Source organism: Propithecus coquereli, unplaced genomic scaffold (genome assembly GCF_000956105.1).
Source record: "Propithecus coquereli isolate 6110/MARCELLA unplaced genomic scaffold, Pcoq_1.0 Scaffold443, whole genome shotgun sequence".
In the NCBI taxonomy this organism is placed as follows: domain Eukaryota; kingdom Metazoa; phylum Chordata; class Mammalia; order Primates; family Indriidae; genus Propithecus; species Propithecus coquereli.
The window spans coordinates 954628-973398 of record NW_012150208.1 but is presented as its reverse complement, the minus strand read 5'-3'; the positions used below and the strand labels follow the sequence as shown (position 1 = coordinate 973398).

At 50.7% G+C, this 18771-nt stretch overlaps 1 protein-coding gene across 1 annotated transcript; it reads right to left on the bottom strand.

The window, feature by feature from the left end:
* Positions 1 to 3631: 3631 nt before the first annotated feature.
* On the bottom strand, positions 3632 to 4692 carry TRIM52 (tripartite motif containing 52). Its single transcript, XM_012654659.1, has one exon. It carries the CDS (start codon positions 4617 to 4619, stop codon positions 3711 to 3713), a length of 909 nt encoding a protein of 302 aa, XP_012510113.1. The 5' UTR covers positions 4620 to 4692; the 3' UTR covers positions 3632 to 3710.
* Positions 4693 to 18771: the final 14079 nt, after the last annotated feature.

Genomic DNA, 18771 nt, shown 5'->3' with positions numbered 1-18771 from the left:
GCTTCAAAAATAGTCTTTGGTGGTCAAGTACTAGGCTCATGAAAAGAGCACATCCAGTTTTGAGAGTCCTCTTCTGAACATAAGCAAAGCAGTTTTCTTCATCAGGAGATTCATCTCAACTAGTACCAATGAAGGGTGAGCTGATGTTTCTTAAAAGCTGAAGTTTGATATACTCAGTCATTAATTCAGAGTTAAGACTGCAGAAGCAGATGAAGAAATTCTGGAATTCCTTAATTTCCTCTCAAAGTTGTGGCAGCACTCGGAATGCAAGGTTTCACAAGTTTCTCCATTTTTTTCTCCTTTGTAATTAAAAGGGCTATTTAATATTAAGCTTTCATGGCCTCCGAAGATTCTTGTTAACATTCCAATACTGTCTAATCTTAAAACTGCAGAGAATTATGCTTTGCAGAACACTCCACCGTTTTTAGTGGCATGAATTTTACAGTGTTTGGCATAGTGTCACCACCCAACATTTTCAGATAACACAACCAAAGAAGTCGACCCTATCTTCTGCATCATAACATGAATATATACTTCATAAAAGCCTCAAAAAAATTTTTGGCTGACATTTTTAGCTACCTCAAAGAAGAAAACAGAAAAACAAGGAGTACTGATGATGGAAGCATCTGGTCCCTCTTGCAGAGTGATGAATGATTTTATTGGCCGCAGGTGGGTGGCAGGGCAGTCCAGGCATGCAGTTATGCCTGAGCCCCAATAAGTGAAATCTTTGTTCATTTTCTTTTTATACACCTGTCTGCCACCTAAAACCTGACACCATTTAGTGGTGCCCTAAATAGTAATTATTAAATCTAAATGATCTTACTTTCATAATCCTCTGATTCTAGCTTGCAGAGAACTCTAACTCATGGGATGGACAAAATGGAAGATGTAAATAAACTTTTCAGGGCTAAAAAGCCTCTTCTTACACAAAATCAAATTTTAAAAGAACATTGACCTCAAAACAATGTAATTGTCCTGGGTAAGTGATAGAAATAGGTGTATAAATGGAACCATTTCCACAATGACTATCTCCTGTGGCTACCCAACCTTTCATACCTTTCATACACCTCATTGATTATAGGTCTTGCTCTGAATGCTTTCATGCTCTATCTTCTTTGTATTCCCACCAGTCAAGGAGTTCTTTCCAACTTTATTTCCTATATTATGAAAAATTAAGTATTTTTTTCAACATTACAGCACTAAGTATGATTTTTATAAACTATAATTCTCCCACACCCTGTAATCCTGATATGATTTGTTGGGGGAAGGGGAGAGAATGTCTTTCTCTCCTCTTCCTGAACATCACTGACCTATTCCTTAAATCTGTTGGTTACAACCTCCTCACTCAATGCTCCTAGAACTAAAAAGCTTGATTACCTCCACAATAGATAAAAAATGTGTGCTGAGTTAGTCGCTAGCAAGAGAGAATTCACTGCAGCCAGAATCATGTGATGAATAATGTATACTAAAAGATATTAAATACATCATTATACAAAAATAATTCTTTGTAATGTTAACTATTATTATGAGTTTTGTTTAGTGAAATTCTAAATCATGCTATTATAATTTGCATGCTTACCAATGAAAGGAAGTGGCAAACTATGGAACCACATAAAGAATAAGAGAATTTTAGCAGGGCATGGTGGCACATGCCTGTAGTCCCAGCTACTCGGGAGGCTGAGGCAGGAGGATCACTTGAGCCCAAGAGTTTGAGGTTGCTGTGAGCTAGGCTGACACCACAGCACTCTAGCCTGGGCAACAGAGTAAGACTCTGTCTCAAAAAAAATAAAAATAAAAAATAATAGGAGAATTTGTCAATTACTATTAGCTTTTACCTAACTTACATAAAATACAAATTATTACCTCTTTAATATAATTCCCATATTTGGCAACACCATTACCTAAGTTCTAGTATATGTTTGAAAACAAAAGTATACCTTTATATTTCAGAAAGACATTATTCCAATTTATTTGACTTGGTTTTGCTGTTTGTTTATACTTGCTGATTGCTTTATAAGTAACTTCTAAGGTTTCAAATCAATGTTACCTGGCTTCGGAAGAGTTGAAGAGACCATCTCTTTTCTGTCTAAATTGTCTTTCATTTAAACTTTCAGTTTCAGAATCCTTTCCAGAAAATCCTAGCAGAGGAATGGAAGTTTATCTCTTTCCCTCAGCTTCAGTGTACTGAAGCCCAGAAGCATAGGACATAGTTTCTTCCATGGGCAAACTTAGTTATTACCCTGGGTAAAAACATGGTGCTAGGGTTAGTCTTTAAGGTCAGATTCATATGATAGAGGTAGCAGTGATTTATAGTTAGATTTGTGTCTTAACTGTGCATTTACCAATATTTACATAAAATAGGGGATGATATAATATCTAACATATGATGCCTGCAGGACAATATTTTGTGTTTGTGTTTTAACTGCAACCCAGAGTAAGCAATATATATTTTTTTCCTTTTTTCACTCTTCGCAGCAATATATTTTACTTTGAGACTAACTATACACATGTATATATATACATATATATATATATAATTTTAAAGTTTCATAAAACAATACTCACCCTTACTATGCTCCATTTGCTCTGATACTTTCTCTTATTTCATTTTAAAATAATGCTGGCATGACCCATTTATTTTAAGACCCACTAATTGGTCAGAAACCATTGCTTCAAAACCACTGCTATAGGAGAACATGAGGAAATACATTTTATAAACTATAAAGCACTACTGAGATGTGAGCAGCTGCTATTGAATATCTGGGTTAAGACTTTTTTTTTTTTAATTTTAAAGAGATTTACTCTGAGCCAAATTTGAGGACCATGACCTGGAGCCATGCCCAAGAGGCCTTGAGCAAGTGGACTCCCTGGGTTAAGACTTTTATGGGCCTGAAGACAACCTCTCCTTCCTTGGGCACTGCTAGGTGTCAAATCCACCTAGACTTTTGTTACCAAAAGTCTGTATTCATGCTCACTGTCATTAAGACAATTCTCTAATGCTTATAAGAGCAGGTCTAGAAAGCAAGGCATTAACCTTCGTTTAGTGCTTCTTGGTTTATAAAATATATGATCTTTAACGTACGTGACCTCTTTTAATTCTAACAATCCTGGGAAAAAGTGAAGGTTAAAGAGGTTGAGACCTGCCCAAAATTATATAGTAAGTGGCAGAGCCAGGTCATCTGATCCTAAATGCCTCACTCCTCCCACTGTGGTAAAATACCAGGAAAGGAAAGTGATTAGGATATGAGATTCAGTCTGATTGATCAAAAATTTTTATGTCCTCTGCATTTCCCTAGAGGGAAAATGGACCCTATTGAAGGTGGAGAAGCAACCTCAGACTTTGGGAGGTGGGCATGGCCAGTTGCTGCCATTAGTTCAGGTCACGCCTGGCATTTCTGTCTACCAATAGCAGTCATCTGTTTGAAACTGCTTGGGCTCTGAGATCCCAAATGTCTATTATCTACAAGTACTGTGGCTTTCCATTCTGATCTGTAACTGTCCCAAAGACTTGGTCAAGGACTCAAGACTCACATTAGAAGTAAATTAAGTACTAGGTATCTGTTACCTATCCCCCTTGTACTTAGCTAGACTGACAGTATTAATAATAGTGGTCTGCTTCCAGTGACTCTCATGTTTGTTTAGCTTCCTCTGGGGAAACCAATCTGCCCTCTCTCTCTTCACCGAGCTCCCTTTTCCCCTGCAAATTAAGTTCAACTAGCAAGTACCTGAGGGGTGGGAAAGGGATTTCTTGTTACTTCTCCACTGCCTTCAACTCTCCCATATTCCCTCCTTATTCCTCTCACCTTATACTCCTGCACCACCTCCTCCAAGGGCACCACGCTGTGCTGTTTGTGGCTCCTGGATTCTCGGCACACCACGCAGATGGCCTCTTTGTCAACCTCACAGAAGAGTTTCAGGGCTTCCTGGTGTTTGGAACAGATGCCATGATCGTTCCCTGGGCTCCCTCGATAAGGAGTGGGGCACATCTGACGAATTATCTGGACCATGTTGGCCAGCTGTAGGTTGGGACGAAAGCTGCGACGTGTAAAGCTCTTTCGGCACTGGGGGCAGGTGAATTGCCGTGGAGGGGGCGGAGGAGGAGGTGGGTGGATGTCAGGATACACCTCTTCATCCTCTTCCTCATTGTAAGCTTCCAATACCTCCTCCTCTTCAGGGTAGACATCAATTCTCAGGTCATGTCTCAAGCCTCCTAGGTAATAGTCCCAATCATCCTCCTCCTCTTCTTCCTCCTGGTCCCACCCATAATTCACATTGTCCCAATTCCTTGCACCATTGTAACTAACCCAGAATTCATCATCCTCTTGGTCCTGGAACAGCTCCTCGTCAGCATTCCCCCGATACAACACCTCTCGAATGGAGTTGTCCCATCCACCGATGGCCCCCACGGCTTCCCCATCCTCCTCTTCCTCCTCCCATTCATCTTCTTCCTCGTCCCAGTCTTTCTCATCCTTACCCCACAGCTGGGTCACACACCCTCGGCAGAAGTTGTGGCCGCAGGTGATGGACACGGGATCCTCGAAGTAATCCAGGCAGATGGCACACACCGCTTCCTCCTGAAGTGTCTGCATGGGGTTGGGAGTAGTGGCATAGCCAGCCATCTTAATGGGCTGCTGGCCGGTGTAGATGCGTCAGCTCGGAGCTGAGGAGAGGGGATGCGCCTGCAGGCCTGTCTCCAAGCTACGTTGGTGACCTAAGCTGTCCTCAACCTTGCTCTTCCTACTCAGGCTAGCAAAGAAGCCTCGATCCCCTCTCTAAGGACGCGATCGCCCCCGATCTAGACTCACAGACGCCCTCTGAGGTCAGCAGGGACAGAACCAGGCTGCACCCCCTAGTGCCCTCCAAGGTGCAGCGTGCAATCCCTGGCCCTGTCACGTTTCTCGCTAGCCTCAGAGTTTGCCCTACTCGGTGGCGTCCTCCTCAGGTGCTGGCGCTCCTCACCCAGCCGCAGGCGACAGGAAATGACGTAGGCGCTCTATCCCACACTCGGTGGCCGGCTGGGCTGTCGGAGGACCACATCTCTATGGTGTTCCAGGAGACGCGCCCGCCGTGAGTCCCGGCCGCCCATCCAGCCGCACCTCATAGGAGAGACTGACTAGTGGCAATGGGCGGAGACAGAATGAACTTAAGCCACTGAGTGGCGTAAACGCTGCACTAGTCAGCCGGACACTGAAGGTCAGCGGCCGCTCAGGAGAGCCGGCACCCGGGAGCGGACCCAAAGGGTGGCGAGTGCGGCGGCAAAACTCAGATGCTCTCGTGCACCTCCGGCCCTTCTAACCGCAGGGCTTTGTGGTGGGGAGGACTCAGACGCGCCGGCAGCGCGCCTCGGGGGCGTGGCCTGCTGGAAAGAGACTGGGCCTGAGGTGTGGCGGGGTGGGTCTTGCGGTGGCGGGGAGTGGCGGTGATGTCAACGGGTTTCCTGTGGGGACTTACGTGCTTCCAACTTTCCTCCTCAAACCAGTTCACCCCTTTTCCTGTTACCTGCAGAGCCTCGGCTTCCCAACCCTGACCTCTCTCGCAACCTTAACTTGTATGTCCATCTCCGCTGTCCTGAGACCTCTTCAGACACCTCAAATTCAGCATGCCTTACACCTACTTCTGCAGATCTTTTTGCCTCCCTCCATCCATAATCCTTCCATTTACATTTCACCCATCTATCCATCCATAACTCATGCCCCTACTCACCTAACCTTCCTTCCACCTTCTCTCTCTCTCAAGAGGCAGGGTTTTGCTATGTTGCCTAGGCTGGACTTGGCTCAAGGGATCCTTCTGCCTCAGCCTCTCCAGTAGTTGGGACCACAGGCCTCCGCCACTGCACCTGGCTAACCCATTCATTTTTAATCTATCCATCATATGCACGTATAACCCATCCATTTATCCGTCCACTTCCATTTGTCCACGTGTATGGACACAACAATGAGTAAGACATGATTAGTCCCTTCAAAGAATACAGAGTTACAGGCACGTGCTCATCCTTCATATAAGGTTTTACAAGGTGTTTTTTTTTTTCTTTATTTATTTGTCCCTCGGTTAGAAGTACATTGCACAGACTTGCACATATGTAAGAGAGACAAAATTTCTGGAAATTGTTCTTTCCCTTAAGACACCCTGGTGTTTTCTATTTTATTTCAGTAAATGCTGTTTAAGACCCATTGGATCAAACCCCTTACGTACAATGAAAAAAAAAAGACCCATTGGAGTGATTACACCCCTCACTAATTGGTCACTGGTTTGAGGAACATCACCTGCCCCAATGGAAACTGAAGCACACCCTAGAGCCTTTCCTTTGCCTCTCTGGACCTGAGCCAAACTGTAAGTTTCACAGCACAAGGATGGTATACATTCTGCTCAACACCGTACACACAGTTCCTTTTTCATAGTGCTGAGCACATGGTGAACACTCCCTACATATCTGCTGAATAAATAAATGAATGAACAAACCCAGCAAATTCCAACAATCAAGTTCTGCTGATTTGTTTCTCCTCAAATCTAGCCCCTCCTCTCCATCCTTATTCCTGCCATTCTAGATTTGACCTCATCAGCCTCAGACTGGACAAAAGGAAAAATGTTTCCATGCCCTCTCATTTCAGTCCATCCTGCAGCTGGCAGAACCATCCACCTGAAATGAAAGTCTGACCCCTTCATAGCCTTTAACAAAATTCCTTTAGTGGCTCTCAATTATTTCCCCAGCTTTATCTAGAAGAACCCTGGAGTCTGTAGGCCTAGGGAGTTGAATTCTGGGTCTTCCACTCTGCTTCAATCGGAACAGACCTATGTTTGTCTGCTTTGTAAAATGGACTTCTTTGTTAGATTTTGTTTAAACAAAAGGACTCAAAGTTTTAGAAACATTTGAAAACCATAGGTCTGCAGTCCCCTTCTTGTGATAGGCATTGCCATCTATGTCAGTTAAGTCTCTAGGACTTAGATGCTGAGATGGCATTAGGAATGCAAGTGGTATATTGGGGGGTGGTTTTGTGTATGAAAGCACAGGGGAAAGGAAGCAAGATTGGGCAAGGAGGCCTCCAGCCATGATGCAGGTTTGTCTCAGCCAACCCAGTGCAGAACTCTGGAGCCAGGAATGCCTGTCGAGGTGAAACCACCCTTTACAAATTAATAAAGAGGTACAAGGCGAGAACTGTGGTAGGGGCCTAAAACTCTGCAAAGGCACAGACATAGCTAAAAAATAATGATAATAACCAGCTACTGTCCCCTTGTGTGCTTTCCTGCAATTGTTACTTAGGAGTCACATTGCTGATGAGGATAAAGGTTCTTAACTTTCCCCATAGATAGCATCACCCTTGTGAAACCTAAGGCTAGTTTTTGAGGTATCTTCCAGGCCGTGCATTCCAGTGGAACAGATGACCCACCCAGATGATCCACCCACCCAGTGGACTGTACTGAGAAACCAACTCAGCTAGTATTGTGATCCCCACCCAAGAACCAACTCAGCAAAGAAGAGGATCTCTATGGAACCTGAACCCAGCCAATTAGCCGACCCAATTGCCTAGCCTTTTGCCCACCAAACTGTGTTTAAAAACCCTTTCTCCCAAATTTTCGGGGACATGGATTTAAGAAATTCCTCCCATCTCCTTGCGTGGCACCTACAATATTAAACCCTTTCTCTGCTGTCTCAGTGTATTGGCTTCCTATTGAGCAGTGAACCTGGTTGGGCGGTAACAGAGGAATGCCCTGCTGGGCAGAAATGGCCAAGCCCGGAACCACCATCATGCTTAGTCTTTGACTGGGGGCTGCCTGGGGAGAGTCTGGCCTCAGCTCAGACACTGTGGCAGGTCCTGAAGGCCCTGGGCTGGAGCCTGTCAGCTCGTCTCAGTCCTCTGATGTGAATGGCAACTTTTTGCAAGATGATCAGAGCAGCTCACCCCATGACCACCATCCAGGACCCTACTCTCCTTTAGTCTCACTTTTGTCACTTGTGGAATCTACTCTGGTGACACTCCTCTGTGGTTTGCACACACTCATAACAAGCTGTTGTTTCTGTCTTCGGGCACGTTATTCTCTGCCTGGAAGGCACTTGTCTCACTGCTTCACCTGGATTTAATTCCTAATTATCCTTTAGCTCTCTGTCCAGACTCAAGTTCCTGAAGGAGACTGTTCCCAAGGCTGGTGCCAGTGTGTGTTGGATCCCAACTTTGTCACTTACTCTGTATGACCTTAGATTAGTTTCTTAACATCTCTGTGCTGCAGTCTTCTTATCTGCCAAGTGACTGTTGTCAACAGAAAGGAAACTAAACTGTAAAATAATTTAAAGAGGTTTATTCTGAGCCGAATATGTGCAACCACAGTCCAGAGAGCCACGCCCAAGAAGCCTTGAGTGGTGGACTCGGTGTGGCTGGGTGACAGTTTGGTTTTATACATTTCAGGGAGACAGGGGTTACAGGTAAAGTCATAAATCAACATGTGGGAGGCATACATTGGTTTGGCCCGAAAAGGTGGGTCATCTCGAAGCAGGGGCTTACAGGTTATAGGTGGGTTTAAAGATTCTTTGGCTTGTAATTGGTTAAAGACATGAAGCTTTGTTTAAAGGCTTGGAATGTTTTAACATAGGGAGCTGTTTATCACAGGTAAGCCACGCGTCATAGATTTGTTGTGTAAATTGAGGACCTGCAGGTTCATCTTGCATACTCTTAGGCCTGTTAATGAGTTATAAAGGATGTCCCCAAGAAGGGAGGGGGGCATGGTAAGGCATGTCTGACCTCTTTCCTCCTGGCATGCAATTTAGTTTTAGGATATTTTCTTTGGCCACGAGGCGGTCCATTTACTTAGCCGGTGCAGGGGGGAGCCTTAAAATTTTATTTTAGTTCACCAGAGTTTGGTCTTTTTTTTTTGTTGACAGTTATTTGAGCATAATTTATTACAGCAGCTGTTCTAGCCAGTTGCTCACTCCTCCCAGAGAAACCCTCTATAAAACCCAAGGCTTTGCCCTCCCTCGGTGTGGGTGCTCTTTAGGCCTCCACCCATCTACACCCAGATGCTCAAATAAACGGCATTTTGCTACACATGAGCCTTGGGCTCCAGACCTCACAGTTGTGCCATTTTGCAATTCCTATCAACGGTGTGTAAGAGTTCCACTTCCTGCACATCCTCAAGCAATGCTTGGTGCCGTCGGTGTTTTTAATTTTAGCCATTCCAGTAATTGTGAAGTGGCATCTCATTGCGGTTTAACTTGTATTTCACTAATGATTAATGATGCTGAGCATCTTTTCACGTGCTTATTTGCTATTCTATTACCATTTGTGGTTAAGTGGCCGTTCAAATCTCTTACCAAGGGCGGGCGGATCTGCGGGGAGGGAGCGGGGCGCGGCCAGGCCAGGCCTGGGGCTCCGCATGCTGCAGTGGGCTAACCCGAGCCAGCTGCCCGCCCGGAGCCAACCGGCGGGCGTCCTGGAGGCGGCGGCGCCGAGAGGGGCCCGAGGCGCCCACGCTGGTCGGGAGGCGGCCGTGGCGGGCAGCGGCCCTGGGGGGCGCGGCGTTGGCGGGCGGGGTGGCCCAGGGCCCCGCGTGTACTTTCAGAGCCCCCAGCACTGCAGGCGAGGGCCCGGCGGTGCGGGCGACGAGGGCCCAGTGAGGCGCCACGGGAAGGTCACCGTCAAGCGCAGCCGGGAGGAGCTACGGCGGCGCCTGACCCGGAGCGCGCTCTCGAGCAGCCCGCGCGCCGCCGCGGGAAGGGGCGGTGGCAGAGCCGGAGGCTGGACTGGCGCGGCCCCGGCTGCCGGGGTCGAAGAGCCGCGGTTTGGGGCCGCGTCTCTGGCCTGCGGGACGAGACGGGCGGCGCGGAGCGGCTGGGCGCGCCCACAGGTAGCGGGGCTCCCGACCCAGCGGCCCGGTGGCTCCCTCGGCGCCAGGCCCTGCGGCCAGGCCGGGTGCCCCGGGCCCAGGGGCCTCTTCGCCTGCCCCTCAGTTTTCCATTTTGGGGATTTTTTATTGTTATTAAACTGACGGCACTTTCTGTGTTTTTATATTGACTCTGCGGTGCGGGCCCTTTAATAAAGCCTTTGGTGCAAAAAATAAAAAAATGGGCGAGCACGGCAGTCTCGTACACGCTCCGCTCAAGGCGGAGGGGCTCGGCTACAGCAGGCTTAACTTGGGTGAGGCAGGGTCCTAGGCTGCTTCACAGCCCGGGCTCTAATTGCTGCAGGTGATTTCTGAGGGCGGCAGCTGCCGGGCAAAGTTGCCGGGGAGGAGGCCCAGGGGCAGGGTGCAGGGGAGGAAACCCGGTAGTGGAATTTCCCGCTTCACTATGGCTTGTTCTCCTTTTAATATTGTCTTCAGAAGAGCAGACATTTTTAATTTTAATGAAGTCCAATTTATCAATTTTTTGTCTTTTATAGATTATGCCGTGCCTTCAAGTGCGCTAATATTATTTTCTTCAACTTCTATTCTTTCGTTAGTCCCACCCAGTGAATTTTTTTACATCTCAGCCATTGCAATTATCATTTTTAGTAAGACTTTAGCATCCTTTTTTTATATGTTCCGCGTCTTAACTTAGGGTGTCTTAAGTTTCCCCTAGCTTTTTGAACAAATAGAATACAGTTATAATACCTGTTGTAATATCCTGTGTGCTAATTTTAATATCTGTGCTGATTCTGGGTTGATTTTTTTTTTCAACCCCACCCACTTCTCTGGGCTGATTTTGATTTGTGCTTTTCTGCTTCTCTGCCTGCCTGGTAGTAATTGGATGCCAGGCATTGTGAATGTTAAGTTTCTGGGTGCTGGTTATTCCTGTATTCCTATAAATATTCTCGAGTTTTGTTTTGGAATGCAGTTAAGTTACTTGAAGCCAGTTTGATCCTTTCAGGTCTCAATTTTAAGATTTGCTCAGTGAGACCAGTGCAGCGTTCGGTCCGGAGTTAATTCTCCTACCACTGATGCAAGACCCTTTGTGTACTCAACTTACTCCCCAAGAATCATGCAGATTTCCAGTCTGGCTGATGGGAACTGGCACTATTCTTGGTCCCTGGTGAGTGCCAGGACCTATCTCATATTTTTGAGTGGTTCTTTCCCTGGCCTTGGGGAATTTCCTCACAGGCATGAGTATCTGCTGAATATTCGAGCAGGACCCTCTGCAGATTCGAGTGCTGAGGCTCCTTCCTCTGGCTGGAACTCCAGCTGCCTGGTCTCCCCGAACCCTCAGCTCTGTCTCCTCAACTCAGGGGCCTCTGCTGGGTTCCCCGCCCTGCAGGCATCCAAGGCGGTAAGCCGGACCTATCACAGGCCTCTCCTTGTCCGTTTTTCATCTCACAATCAATTATCCTTCATGCCTGATGCCAAGCGTCTTGAAAACTGTTGTTCTGTGCATTTTGTCCAGTTTGGTTTTCTAGTTGTTTCAGGTGGGAAGGTAAATCTGATCTCTGTTACTTCATCTTAGCTGGAAGTGGTAGTTTTCCCACTTTTTATTCACAGTAGAAAAAACTCTATATGCATCTTTATTTCCAGTGATAAATGCATTTTTAAAATATATTCATATATTGCCATGTGCCAAACACTTTTAAGCACTTTTGTGGGTATCAAGGCATATAATCTGCATGAAAACTGTCAATGGCATATCTTCCATCTTACAGATATGGAAACTGAGGCGCAAAGAAGTTAGGTGACTGGCCCAAAGTCACACAGTGAGATAGGTGACAAGCTAGGATCTGAACCCAGGGAGGCAGTTATCTACCTGTTATGCAGCCTTCGTGTGTCTATGTACCTGGGCATCAACTGACCCATCTATAATATCTGTCTGTCTATCTATCTGTCTGTCCCTCATCTTTGCTAGCATTTTTCCAAGCACTTACCATTTTCTACCAAGGCTCCGGGGCCCTGGGGATGCTTCCTACTTCTGAGATTCTGGGCAAGTCACTAACCTTTCTGTCCTTACAGTTGCCTCATCACACAGTGGGGATAACAGTACTTACTGGGTTGTGAAGGTGAAATGAGTTAACGTATGGGAAGCACCTATGTGATGAGCACCCATAGCAAGCACTATACAGCATCGGGTTTTAAGGTCCTTCGTGCTCCAGGCAAGACAGCTCAGGAGTAGGGGCCTAGATAAACAGTACTTTTATATGCTGGAATAATGATGAGGTGCATGAAGGTGATGTTTGTATCAACTGTCTCTACATTAAGCAGAGGAACCAGAGCACTCTACTCTGCCTCCTCTCCCTGGGGCGTGGGCAGGGAAGAGCAGGGCCTGAGTGCTTAAGGCCAGGTGCCAAGGAGCCTCTGAGACCAGCTCTGGCCCTCCTCTCAGCCCCATCCAATTCCCTGCCAGCCAGGGCCAGGGCTTCAGTCTCTGGAGGCCTAGACCCACCAGGAGCCTGCAGGACCCTCCACCCCCAGCACTCCCCAGCTCCCTCCGTCTCGCCCTCTTCCCGGTTTCTCTTCCCGGTTTCTTCCCCGGCCAGGACCAGCTCTCCTTTCCCTCTGAGTTTGCGGCTCAGTGAGCCACTGCCAAGGGAAGAGGAATTTAGGGCACAAGTACTCTTCCCTAACCCAGACCTGTCTCCTCCTCAACCCAGACCTGTCTCCTCCTCTGCCTAGCTGCAGTGCGGATGGCCCTGGCTCCTGTGGTCTCCTTCCCTCCTGGACTCGGCTCCAGCGTCTGGCTCTGTCACTGTGGAGCAAGGGGCTCTGCAGAGGCCTGGCGGAGGCTGTCAAACCTTTGGCATAGGTAGGCAGACCCTCTTCACCCTGGCTGTTTGCCTTCTACCAGATCTTACCATCCATGATGTGGCAGTACAGGGGCAAGGAGAGGATGGGAAGGCACGGGGGTGATAGCCTGGGCCCATAGTCACCTTGATCTGTGGGCTTCTCCCTTGAGTTAAGAGGAGAAAAAAGACAAACCCAAGGCTGAGCCTTCCCCTGGCCTTTGTCGCTGTGTCCCCACTTAGCCCAGGCCCCACTGCCTGGACATGCTTGTGTCCCCTGGCTCGAGTGAGCAAGTTCATCCTGGCATTGGGGTGGACACGGCTCCAGGCACCCAGGAGAGTTCCAGGGGCTTCGGGGAGGAGTGGTAGGGTGAGCATGAGCAGTAGGGGTGAGCGGGGGGAGGCCGCACCGGAGGTGGCTGGTGAGGAAGCCTTGTCATTTGTGGCTATGGATGCTACTACTATTCTTCCAGCGTTCACAGTTCACTGTTGCTCGCTTCATCTCCTCATTCGGCACACAGTCACTGAGTGCGCAGCCACACTGAGACTTCTGCGCAGAACATGGTGGCCCGTGAAAAGTCGCTGCTGGTTTGGACCAAAGTCGAGAGTGGTTAGCAGGAGAGGTTTGTGCCAAGGGGGGTGGGTCTCAAGGCTGCCTGAGGACTAGAAGCCAGACCTAGCACTCCTCCACAGGGCGTGGCCCTGCCCTCCCCAAATGAGTTCCTGGGGTGGCAGAGCCCTCAGGACACAAAACACCCTTGGGGGTGGGAGGCTGCTTGTCCCTCCAAGGTCTGTGGTCTGCTATCTGGGGAAAGAAGCCCTGCAAATCTGTCATCCCTACCCTGCCAGACCGAAGGCCCGTCACTTTCCAAAGGTGCTCAGAGCCCTCCTCACTTCCCTTCTGCTTCTGTCCACTCCTGAGACAGAAGACTCGTGTGGAGAGGGAAACGCTTGGGGCTAAGATGCACTCCCTCTGGGCTCACCTTCTGTCCCCTTAAGGAGCAGCTGAGGAAGGAACCAGGGAGAGACGCAGGTGTCTGGGCCAGTCTAGTGGGCCTAGGGTGCCTGTGTTTGGTTGAGACCGCCGACCAGTCATTGCTAGTCAGGGAAACAAATGCAGGGGTACAAGGCCTGGACCAGAGCAAATCGCCACACTTTCTGGGCCCCTCTCCGTGGCTGTGGGGTGCTGGCTGAGCCGCAATTTTTGCAGGCGCACAAGACTTAGACCACTGTGTGCCAGACACCTGTGCTTCTACCAGTGAAAACAAATCACGTTTATTACTACAAAACCGTATTAACACAGGTCCATAATCCCTTACCTGAAACCCTTGGGCCAGATGTATTTCAAAATTTAGAATTCTTTGGATTTCTCAAAGGTACCAAGGCGTGAATGCTGAATGTTACATCACACTCCCACGGGGGTCTGGGGTGATACTCCATATAATCGAATACACCAATATTTCTGTGGAAAATTGCAAAAAGGCACACTATAGAGGGAGTAAATAAAGAGTATGAACAACCTCACTTCAGTTCAGGTCAGATTTTGATGCCAAACTTAGGAAAAAATTCATGGCTTTGGAGGCTTTTGGATTTCAGAATTGCAGGTAAGGGGTTGCAGATCTGTCCTTAACTGCCATTTATAGAATGGCACGGTTGTCACTGAGGCTCCTGGTGCAGTGGCAAGGCGTCCAGACTTCAACCAGACTATCTGGCCTCACATCCTGGCTCTTCCAGGAATAGCTGTGGGGCCCTGGGCCAGTGACGTGACCTCTCTGGGCCTCAGTTTCCTCACCTGTAGCACAGGATTATTAACCCTTCTGCACAGGCGCGCTATGAGGATGAACTGGCTTCATACACATCGAGGGCTTAGAACCTTGCTCGGTGCGTGGTCAGCACAACCTACATGATGCCACTGAGACAGAGGGACATTTGACACATCCTTCAATAAAACCTGAGCACAGAGAATTCAGAAGCCCCTACAGGGAAGCTCCAACACGCTTTGGGGTCTGGTGAGGAACACACAGGGTCGAAGGAGAGGCAGAGGCCTGGCCTCAAGTCCATTATCCACTGAAATGCAACAACTCCATGAAGGTGGAGTGCCCCCTCGCCCTGGGCTCCTTGCGCAGGGCTCTGTCCTCTGTGAGTCCCAGCCCCTTGCACCCCAGGTGGCCGTGAGAGAGAATATAACTGTCGAATCAACGAAGACATGTGGTCCTAGGAGACTCTTGGTCAGGAAGGAGACAGGGGTCTTCTGCTCTGCTGAAAATGCAGGGAAGGTGAGGCTGGGCCTTCCGTGGGTCACACACTTAACAAGCATTTCCATAGGACACAGCAAAAGCAGGTCTTTTCCCTTTTTTTCCCAAAAGTGACATGTGCTCATGGTAAAAATTCACACCATTTAAAAGGACAGGAAGGAAAATATGGACTGTTGTTCCTCAACCTCCAGCTGCTGGGGGGACTGACAGGCCCCTGGCATCTTCCCCTGAGCTGCTGCTCACGCAGACAAGAACACTCACACCCAGCACGCTGCTGTTCTTTACGAAACGGGATCACAGACCAACAAGCACACGTACTAGGAGAGTCGGGCACCCGGGGGGTGGTCCTCAGTGCGGGCAGGTGGACGCAGGACGCTGCCCCACGTAACTCCTCCTCACTCTTGTTCCGGCTCTTTCCTCCCGCAGCAGCATGACCAGCCTTGCGAGGTGCTGGGAGGCTCCGGTGCGATGTACACTGAGGAAATCATCCTGCGAATCGTCAAGTGTGAAACGGGTCTGAGGAATTATTATTCCTGCCCTTGTCCCGCCCCCAACAGGAGCCGATTAGATCTTTAAAAAGACTTCAGAAAGATGGCAAAGCCATCTCAGCACCGCGAACAGGGTGGGCGCTCATGCGGGACCCCACCTGTCGGCCAGCGAGCACGGCCTCGGGCCCACACACCCCCAGATGCCCCGGCCGCGGAGCACGCCGTCGGCAGGGAGCTCGGCAGCCCCCGCCCTCGCTGGGCTGCGGGCTCCGTGGGCTCCTTCCGCCCGCTCCCCGCCTCCCCCGCCGCTCCTGCCGGGGATGGTCCAGGGCGGCAGGCGTGGGCGGGGCTGCGGCGTCCCAGCTTTGGGTCTGTGGCATCTCGGCCACGCTCGGCGCTGGGGCTTCCTCTCCCTAAGCCGCTCGTCGCACAGTCACCTGGGGCTGTCCCTGGCTGTGGGCAGGCCCGGTGCTCCGTGTGACTGCAGCGTCCACAGGGAGCTGCGTGGCCCTGGGGTGGCGGCGCCTGGGCGGAGGCCTTTCCCCAGGGGCCAGAGCTCGGGCCTCAGCAGTAGCTGCTGCCCCCTGTGGGCGACTCTGGCTGTGGGGTGGGGACGGAGCGGTCCTCCCCATGGGGCTGGAGCAGCCAGGAGGGCCCCGCTCCTTCGTTTCTTCCCCGCCTACGCGAAGGCCCTTCTCGGTCAGGATCGTAACTGCGGCCACCGGCACGGCGGCGAGCAGCACGTGGAGGTAGCCACTGCAATGATTTGCGGCACGAGGGCCACTCTGAAGAAGGCAGAGAAAAGGGGCTATCCCCCCAGACCATGGCGCTGTCTCCAGGTGCCTGGGCACCCTCCGCTGTCCTTCCTGGCCCCTCCCAACCGGCCCAGCTCCTCACCGCAGGCACAGTGAGCGCGCGGTTCAGGTTGGGGCGCTGCACGAGGCAGGCGTACTGGGCTCCTCCCGGGTGGGCACCCACGCGCTGCCCACGCACTGGGCTGCGTCTCCACCTGCTCAGTCTCCAGGGTCAGCTCCTTCTCAGCCAGCCACCAGCGAGATGTCCCGCGTGCGGAAGCCCAGGCCGGGCATGTCAGTGTGACTGCTCCGTCGTGGGCCGCGTGCCTTGTCACGGGCACTGAGGGAGGATGTGCGGAGAGAGGCAGAGGGAGGAAGGCTGGCAAGTGGCCACGCTGCCCGTCCCCGTGCCCTGCCCAGCCCCTCCAGCAGCTTCCATGGGAGGAAGACATGGAGGAGATGGCGCCGAGGTTCTCCAGGAGAGGCACTCACACGCGTCAGAGGCTCCAACCATCCCAAAGGGGCATTTTCCTAAGAATTCCCACAGGGGATGTGACCTCTCACCCCAACCTCCCAGGAGGGCCCAGGTGGGGCTGTTGGGTCCTCTACGGACACACCCACCCCCTTCTTCCCAGAGACCTAGGGTTTGTTCAGAGACTATATAACTCTCCTGTGACCTCCTGCACACAATAGGTGCCTAATAAGTGGCTGTTACATGAAGGCAAAAATGACAACACCTTCCTCACCTAGGACCAGGCTGGTTACGAGTGTGGGTCGGAATCAGCTGTGTGACCTGAGGGAGGCCCTGTAACTCCTCTATCTCTCAGAGCTTGATGGGGTTAAATGTTCCTTCCTGTCGGGGTGTTCTGAGGATTCCACGAGATAGTCCAGGTAAAGGGTGTGGAATGACTCCCAGGGCCGAGTGGGTTCACCACTCACTTATGTAACACATACCTGTATGTTGCTTCAGGGAGTGCAGAGGAGCAGGTGCTTTCATCATCATCCCTGATATATTGAGGAGGAAACTGAAGCACAGAGAGGGCAAGTAACTTGCCCAAGTTCACACAGCCAGCAAGTCCTAGAGCTGCGATCTGGCTCTGAAGCGTTGGGCTGCAGTGCCTGAGCTCTGAACCAGTACACTCTGCTTTTACGATCACGTCTTCTCCTCCCGATGCCATTTGTCCCATCCTCCCTGCAAGGAATGTCTTCCCCACTGCCTCAGCCCATTCACATACACCCCTGCCTGACCACAGCAGCCAGCAAGGTATCTACCCGCAGCACCCCCAAGCACCCATCTTCTCTAGCAACATCCCAGCGCCTGTGCCTTGGAGCTGAGATGCCTCTCATGTCTCCAGCCCTGCCGCTCAGGGTCTGGAGGAGTTCAGGATGCACCTGCAGTCTGGGGGGCATGATTAGAACAAGGGGTGTGTGGGGGGAGGGGTGTGAAAGGCCTCAGCTTCGTGGAAGCCTTGAGCGTCTGGGGGACCTGGCCTGGTGAGGGATGTCATCCTCTCGGGCCTGGGGTCCATCTCCCAGGGAACAGAACTGCAGGGCATTAAAACCCAAAGGGACTTCCTGAGCCACCTGGTTTAATCCAGTTGCTCTGCAGACAAAGAAAATGAGGCCCTGAGTCTGCGGGTGCCTTACTCAAGACCACACAGTGGGGAAGGAGGCTCCTTACTCCTCCTCCCCTGATGCACGCCCCGCTCTAGAGGAAACAAAATGGTGCTAATCTAACCAGAGTCTTTGGGGGGCCACAGCCTATCCTCTCTCCCAGGCTTCTGTCCAGTGGGATGGCTCTGGGGGTGGGAGTGTCGCCATGGGCTGGGCCTTACTGATGCAGGCGAGGCTCTGGCCTTCCAGCTCCAGGTATCTGCGCGGGGAGGCGTCCTTCACACGGCCGCGCTCCATCTCCCACCAGCGCTCCGTCCTCACGGCCGCCATCGCGGCTGACACCGAGCTCAGTGTCTCCAGGTCCAGCGACAGGTGGTCGCAGCCGTCAAAGCCAAACTGCCAGAAACTGCCGCAGCTGCCATCCTCCCGGATCCACGGGTGCTGTGTGCGCTGGGCGGGCAGGAGGGCCCTGGGAGAGGGGCCGTGGGCGCGGGTCCCTAAGAGCTGCGGGGGGCACCACTCCCCGGGCCTCCAAAGGTGGGGCAGGGCATGAGCATCTGAAACATGCTCCCCAGGTAATCCTCATGAGCAGCCAGGGACGGGAAACCTGCTGGGCCCCTCTGCATGCTCAGAGAATGCCTGAGTTATAAGATTATAAGACGCACTTATTTTATAGGCCACTAAGAAGCAGAAAACCCGGCTATTTGTGGGTGGAAGATGCGTGGACTGAGACACGCTCCAATTTCAGAGATGTTAAAATGCGAAGCCTGGTGAGCCAGGTCGTGCTTCTCCTGGAGGCCCCGCTGGTTCGGACCGTCCCCTCTGCTCCTCCCCAGGCCCCTGTGCCCCGCACTTCACTTCCTTTGATATTAGCAGCAGCCCTGGCAGGGCCTGAGCTCTCCCCCCGCCGCCGGGATGAGGAAGCAGAGGCTGAGAGAAATGCTCCCCTCTC

What these genes read in the sequence shown, in the direction of transcription:
- TRIM52 (XM_012654659.1), bottom strand. Translation starts at nt 4,619, where the DNA reads ATGGCTGGCTATGCCACTACTCCCAACCCCATGCAGACACTTCAGGAG.